The following is a 7,658-nucleotide window of genomic DNA, read 5'->3' on the forward strand; positions in this document are numbered from 1 at the left end:
TACTGAGGGCACACAACATGGTTGGAGATATGATCTTTTGCTTGAGATGTTAAACCAAGGCTCCATTTGCCTGCTTGTGTGGATGCAAAAGATCTCATGACAGTACTTCTGTAAACAGCAAAGAAGTTATCCCCTGTCATGGCCAATATTTAATACTCAATCAACAGCACAGAAAGGAGCAGACGATCTGGTCACTATCACATTGCTGTTTGTAAGAATTTGTTTTGTACTGATTAGCTGCTAATTTTTTGCTGTAACAATGACTACAAAAAGTGCTTTGAAGTTCTTTGAGACGTTTTGTAGTCACGAAAAGCAGATTGCATGTGCAAAATCATTTCTTAAAACAAACACCATTTGGTCTGTGAAAGTCCTTCAGGGAAGGAAACCTGTCACCTTTGGTAAGTCTGGCCCATATTTGACTCTAATCCTGTATTGAAATGGTTGACTCTTAACTGTCCAGCAAAAGTGATCCAACAAATTTTGTTCAGTTGTGCCAGCAAGATGTTTCACACCCACCACCTCAGGGCCACAAAAGATGGACAATAAACGCTGACCTTGTCAGTGACACTCACTGAGAATGAATACCAGAAAAATCGCTGATTGATTATTCTTTGTAAATTAATTTTTAAAATTCTGTTGCAGATGATTGATACAGAATGTTTTAAAGAGGTAAATACCTATGGGACTGATGGGACATTATCACCAGTACCGGACAGCAACAAGCCCAACCCACCTCCAAAACGAGGCCTATTGTACAGGTTTTGCAGACGAGAGGTAAACTGCTTTAAATTCTGTAACCAACGTCTCCTTCTCCTCCAAACATCACCACCATTTTTATTTTGCTCACCCAGGTTTCTCTTCGTTCTTCCTCTTCTGAAAAACCTGAATCTATTTCAGAAATCTTCTACCCTTTTGATACAGCCCCCAATCACTTTATATCTTCCAAGTCTATCTTCCCCATTGGGGAATGCCACCAAGCATCTGTAAAAACTCTAAAAGTTGATTGCAGTGGCAACATTTAAACCATGTTAAGCAAGGATTTTTCTGCAGTTCTGTTGCTCAGAGTGCACCTACCCATAACTGAGTCAGAATGTGTGTTCATCATGCTTTTGTTAATGATGTTTAGACTTGTTTATTTCCATACATGCCTAGTTGGCTTATCTTCTATTTTCTGTAAACTGAGTTAATCCAAAACTTTACTAGTGAGGTTCTAACTAGTACCAAACCATTCACCTATCATTTTCATAGCTTTCCGATCATTTGCCTACATTGGTTCCCAGTTAAGCAACTTGGATTTTAAAAGTCTCACCCTATTTTCAGATCCTTTCAAGCTTATGCATCTCTAACTGCTATCTCCTCCTGCCCTGCCATTGTCTGAGACAGCTGTACTCTCTCATTCTGATGCTTAACAACCCTGGTTTTGCTGAAGAGAGAGACATTACCCCAGCCATTCTTCAGGATAAATGCAAGAATGCCAAATTTGAAATGATCAAAACAATTTGTTACAGGTGAAAAGGGTGGTGATTGGTTGGTCAGTGTTATCTGATTGGCTGAGATGTTGCCATGGAGAAAACTATGGGGAACTTAGGCTCCTCAAGCTCTTAGTTAATTAAGTTGCAAAGTTTCAAGAACATGCCTGTCCCTTGTCAGCAATATTTGTGTAGCTGTTCCTGACTTTTATTTTCTTTACTGTTGGTGACTGTGCCTTTAACTTCCATAGCCCTCCAAACACTGGAATTCTCTCCCTGAGCCCCTTTCACCACCTTCAAGCTCCTCCCTTAAACTTAATCCAAGAGAGACCGGTTTGGTTTTTGTCATTTGCCTTGATAACATGTTGTTTGGTTCAGTGTTGTATTTTGTTTAGTAAAGCATCTGGGATATTAAAGTCCACATCTGGAGTATTGGACACAAAATCAAAACTGCTGACCTTAGTGAAGGTACACTACAGAGTTAGAGATGTATGTTTTCATATGAGACACTATGAATTACTACTGCTGACTTCTCTCCAGCTGGAATCAGTTAAAGGCTGCTTATGGCATTAGAATTAAGAGGAGTGGGTTATATGGTCCCTTCAGTCCAGACTGCCACTCAGTTAGATCGTGGCTGATAATCTATTTTAACTTTGTTTGTACCTTACTCGATCCCTTTATTGCCAAAAAGAGCCAATTTCAGTTATAGATACATTGTTCAATGGAGTATTCCCAACTCTCGGAGGGTAGAGTGTTCCAAAGATTCCTCCTAATCGTAATCGTGAACAGCATTCCCCCTTATCGTGGGACAATGGCCTCTCACTGCAGTCAGAAAGACACGAGCAATCTCTTAGCATTTACCCTGTAAAACACTTTCAATGTTATAGTGGCCACCTGTCACCTTTGTAATCTCCAGGAAACAGTTATTTAAATCTGTCTTCATGACCCCAGTCCCCTCACTCCAAGAATAGTCTGGTGAGCCTCCACCCCCCAAAAAATTACCGTGTCCTATCTTGAAGTGAGGTGACAAAAATTGAACACAGTCACAATACCTAATGTGTACATTTCTCTTGTTCTAGGTCTGTTTCAAGAGTAGCTTCAGTGACGATGAAGATGACCCTTCAAAAACTCTGTAGCTGCTGACCACATGTCACCATAAAAAGGAGGAAACTGATATATTTCAGGTTAAACTGGGAACATGTATTAAAATGTATTATATTGCAACAAAAATAACCTGCTGTATGAGTTTACATATTTTGTACATTTGTACTTGAATTATGTCCTAGATGTATATTTTCACTAAAGTTGTACAAGAAGCCATATATTAAGTACCACTTGAATGCACACATTAATTTTAGCAGGAATGACTTTGGAATTATCTATTTAAAAGTTTATTTTTAATTATTTTTTTAATACTGATAAAGCACAGCAATGTTAATTGTGGTGTGCTGTTTGCAACTTGTAATTCAAGTGACTTGGCTGGATTTTATTTCAGTACAGAATGGGCCTATGCACACAAGCATTTGCTGTCTAGGTGCTTGCTAATAATTATACCACAGAGTATGTATGTGTATGCATGTGCAAATGTATATGTGTCTGTACATAATGTGTAGATATGTGTGCATGGGGGTGTGTGTGTGTATAAATGTGTAACCTGGAATAGCATCTGTTGTTCCAGGTAAACTTTTGCCTCAATGCAAATTATGTAAATTCTGTTCATTTTCTTTGCCTTAGTTCTGTTGGAATTGAACCTTTATTGCTGTGTTCATAGGCCTAGTGTTTTATCTTTAAAAAGAGATTGTAACTAAGGCCACTGCTTTACAGTCTTGAGGGGGATTAATAAAAGTCAGAATACAACCCTTGAAACTCAATTTCATGCAAAGGTATAAAAAGGAAATTGACACATTTGATGTCTCTTAATTCCAGCATAGAATGTGAATCCTTACTCACCCCCGACACAGTGAAAATCTCATATTGAGTAAAAATGACACTTATACTTTGTCTGTCCTTAATTCGCTTGGCCTTGTTCTATAAATGGGTCAAGTCACACAACATCACTTCTCCTGTAACTCCTAGTTTAAAAATTCCTGGCAATGAAGTTAAAGCAGAAGTTGATTTGGTTAGCTACTGTGAACCAGTGGCCCTGGTAATTCATCAAAAGCTTTGTAACCTCATTTATCTGTGAAAGCATTCCAATATTTACGTTATCTATAAATCTAAAGGTCTGATTACAACAGATTGATCCGTACCAAACATTTTAGAAAGAAAACTGTGTAGTGTTGGTTATTTTACCTATGATTCATTTACCAGAAGCTGTGAAGGATTTAAGTTGATGGTCTTTTTTCCTGTAATATTGACCTTTGTGATTCAATGTCTTGCACTAAGTGCATTTTATTTTTTAGATGTTGCCTGTTCTCAAAAGAGATTTTCCAACTGTATTTTAAAAAAAGCATGTAGTTATTGTATCTGCAAAATTATTATTGATCAGGCATTTCTGCACCTAGATATCAGAATCTCATGTCGAACAGGTCTGATTCCAATTTACTTGGTGACTGTTTTGTGCTAATGTAAGTCATGTGTTTCTTTTTAATCCAGTGTGTATATTCTTCCTGAACTGGGAACTTTCTTGGGTTCTTGCCTTGTGTCACTGGGTTTTTTTTTATTCTGTTCAAATGTTTTAAATTAATAAATACTGCCATTTGTATACAGTCTCACTGTCTGATATTGGTGAATGAAGCATCCTCAAGTTCAGTCCTCAGGAAGATGCATTAGCTCATTTGCTATGGTCCTACTGGAGTTCTCCCACTCACCAGTATTCCCAGTACTCACTGCTCAAACAACACATACAGATGGAGGAGGAGTGGTTGGATCCGAACTGAATCAGCTTCTTGTTCTCAAACAACCATCAAATGGCCTGAATTTTTAAAACTCCATTATCCTTTTCATTCCAACTTTTGCCTGTCTGTTAAGCTCCCTCCTAATGTTGGCCACAGAACTGCCTCACTGGATTTAAGCTAAGGCTCTTAGATCTTACATTGCTCACTAAAGAGTGTTTGGTGATGTTTGATCGTTCAGATTTTCATAAATTCCATCTTCAATTGTCAGAAATAAAGCTGCTAAGCTCCACCACGCTTCCAACTGGTGTAACTAGTTGCTGCATGAAAATGTTTTTCCTCATTTCACACTTTGCCTCAATCTATATTTTGCATTCTGTAATCACTCTGTTTAAATAATATTGTTTCATTCTTCCTCACAAAGTAAATAATCACATTATCCCAAATAATACTCCATCAACCAAATCAACACATCTGCCAGCATTCATTGCCCATCCCCAGTTGTCCATGGGAAGGTGGTAGTGAGCTACGACCTTGAATCCCACCATTCTGTTCTGTATTTGTAGAATCTTCCTTACTGTCATGTCTTAACACCAACATCTTGAAAACATATGATCTCTCTACCTTAATTAGTTCATACAGTTTTACCCTCCAGCAGTGGAGATGTCCAGTGGAGGGCCCTCTACAATGAGGTCCTCCCTCTTACATCAGGGATCTGGGGTGGAAAATTTCATTGTGTTGTTGGATCAAAATCTTTGAATTCTTTCCCTGAATGCTTTGTGGGTCTACCTATCCGAAATGGACTGCAATAGTAGAAGGTGTGGAAGTGTTGGTGTTGGACTGGGGTGGACAGGGTCCGAATCACACAACACCAAGTCATAGTTCAACAGCTTTATTTGAAATTACAAGCTTTCGGAGCACTGCCCTTCATCAGATGAAGTGAAGAAAAGCATACAGGCACAGAATTTATCGGCAGAGATCAAAAGATCCTACAAATGGTGTCAGTGGAGTGTCAAATAATAAATCTCTGCAGGTGATCCGGAGTGTCAGATGGTGTGAGTGAACTGTCAACAGCTGAACAGTAAGTGAATGACATGACCAATAATCTAATTACTTGAGGCAGAGAGATAATTACAAAGCGTTAAAAATAAGATGGTGCTGGAGACAAACCAAATGGCTGGAATACCAAGATATTGTAGGTGAGAGTCACATGCAGAGGGTCTAACCAAAGTAACAAGTAATCCAAAACTGTATGAACTAATAAAGGACTCATGTGTTGCTAAGGTAAGTTGTTTCAATTGATATTTCTTGTGTATCATGTGATTGATTAGAAGTTTACTGTTAGTTAGTTAGTTGAATAAGACCATTGAGAAGTACTAGAAATTATTTAACTCATAAATTTGTATAAATTAATTAATTAAGTGGAGAGGGCTGGACAGGTGATGTGCTGTAACTGTATGATGTGGGAGCTGGCTGATCCTGTTGTGAACGGCAGTGACTGCATCTGCAGCAAGTGTTGGTTGTTGGAAGAACTCCAGATCAGAAATGATGATTGGAATCTGAGCTTCAAATACTGGGGCACATCCGGGAGGGGGAGAGTAACCTGGACGCTTTGTTTTAGGAGGCAGTCACACCCGAGAGATTAAGTAATTCACATTCAGTTAGTGATCAGGAATAACAGGGTGTGACTGTACATGAGGCAGGTAGGGGTTTCTGAGTGGAGGAGTGGAGGAGTCTCAGCCCTTGACCTTGTCCAACAGGTATGAGATTTTTGCTCCCTGCACGGATGAGGAAAAGGACTGAGGACAGGATGAGCCAGCTGACCACGGCACCGTGGTGCAGAAGGCCATTCAAGAGGGGAGAATATAAAGACAAGTAGTTGTTATAAGAGATTCTCTAATTAGGGGGACAGATAGTATCCTTTGGGAGCTGGATCAAGAGTCCCGCGTGATGTGTTGCCTGCCTGGTGCCAGGGTGCAGGACAGATCCAACCAGCTTGAAAGGATATTGGAGCAGGAGGGAGAAGATCCACTTGTGGTCCATGTTGGCAGTAACAACATCAGCAAGGCTAGGAAGGCGGACCTGTTTGTTAGGGAAGTAAACATGTGGCTAAGAGATTGGTGTGGGAAAGAGGGATTCCATTTCAAGGGACATTGGCATCAGTTTTAGAACCTGGGGGATCTGTACTGATGGAATGGTCTCCACCTGAACAGATCTGGAATCAGTGTTCTGGCGAAAAAGATAAATAGGGTGGTCACTAGAACCTTAAACTTGAGAGTCTGGGGGAGGGGAAAGGGAAAGCAACAGGGAATTTGGAGTCAGGTAAAAAGATAAGCAACAGGTTAACATGTGTGCAGGGCTTAAGTTCAAGGCAGGCATGGGAGACTGATTAGCAAGGTTAGATCTCATGGAATACAGGGAGAACTAGCTCAAAGGTAGAAGATAGAGGGTGGTGGTGGAGGGTTGTTTTTCTGACCTGTGGCCTGTAACCAGTGGAGTGCTACAAGGATCGGTGCTGGGCCCTCTACTTTTTGTCACTTACATAAATGATTTGGATGCAAACGTAAGAGGTAAAGTTAGTAAGTTTGCAGATGACACCAAAATTGGAGGTGTCGTGGACAGCGAAGAGGGTTACCTCAGATTACAACAGGATCTGGACCAGATGGGCCAATGGGCTGAGAAGTGGCAGATGGCGTTTAATTCAGATAAATGTGAGGTGCTGCATTTTGGGAAAGCAAATCTTAGCAGGACTTATACACTTAATGGTGAGGTCCTAGGGAGTGTTGCTGAACAAAGAGACCTTGGAGTGCAGGTTCATAGCTCCTTGAAAGTGGAGTTGCAGGTAGATAGGATAGTGAAGAAGGCGTTTGGTATGCTTTCCTTTATTGGTCAGATTATTGAGTACAGGAGTTGGGAGGTCATGTTGCCGCTGTACAGGACACTGGATAGGCCACTGTTGGAATATTACGTGCAATTCTCGTCTCCTTTCTAGTGGAAAGATGTTGTGAAACTTGAAAGGGTTCAGAAAAGATTTACAAGGATGTTGCCAGGGTTGGAGGATTTGAGGTATAGGGAGAGGCTGAACAGGCTGGGACTGTTTTCCCTGGAGCGTCGAAGGCTGAGGGGTGACCTTATAGAGGTTTACAAATTATGAGGGGCATGGATAGAGTAAATAGGCAAAGTCTTTTCCCTGGGGTTGGAGAGTCCAGAACTAGAGGGCATAGGTTTAGGGTGAGAGGGGACAGATATAAAAGAGACGTAAGGGGCAACTTTTTCACTCAGAGGGTGGTATGTGTATGGAATGAGTTGCCAGAGGATGTGGTGGAGGCTGGTACAATTGTAACATTTAAGAGGC

At 40.5% G+C, this 7,658-nt stretch overlaps 1 protein-coding gene across 1 annotated transcript in view; it reads left to right on the forward strand.

Annotated features, from left to right (window-relative positions):
• LOC140494635 (G protein-coupled receptor kinase 6-like) overlaps nucleotides 1-4,173 on the forward strand; it is a 119,155-nt gene extending 114,982 nt beyond the window's left edge. Inside the window, exons 15-16 of the mRNA XM_072594037.1 lie at nucleotides 643-774; nucleotides 2,549-4,173. Coding sequence (XP_072450138.1) covers nucleotides 643-774; nucleotides 2,549-2,605 — 189 coding nt within the window. The 3' untranslated portion in view covers nucleotides 2,606-4,173. The remainder of the gene's footprint in view (nucleotides 1-642; nucleotides 775-2,548) is intronic.
• Nucleotides 4,174-7,658: the final 3,485 nt, after the last annotated feature.

This window comes from Chiloscyllium punctatum, chromosome 2 (genome assembly GCF_047496795.1).
Source record: "Chiloscyllium punctatum isolate Juve2018m chromosome 2, sChiPun1.3, whole genome shotgun sequence".
Lineage (NCBI taxonomy): Eukaryota > Metazoa > Chordata > Chondrichthyes > Orectolobiformes > Hemiscylliidae > Chiloscyllium > Chiloscyllium punctatum.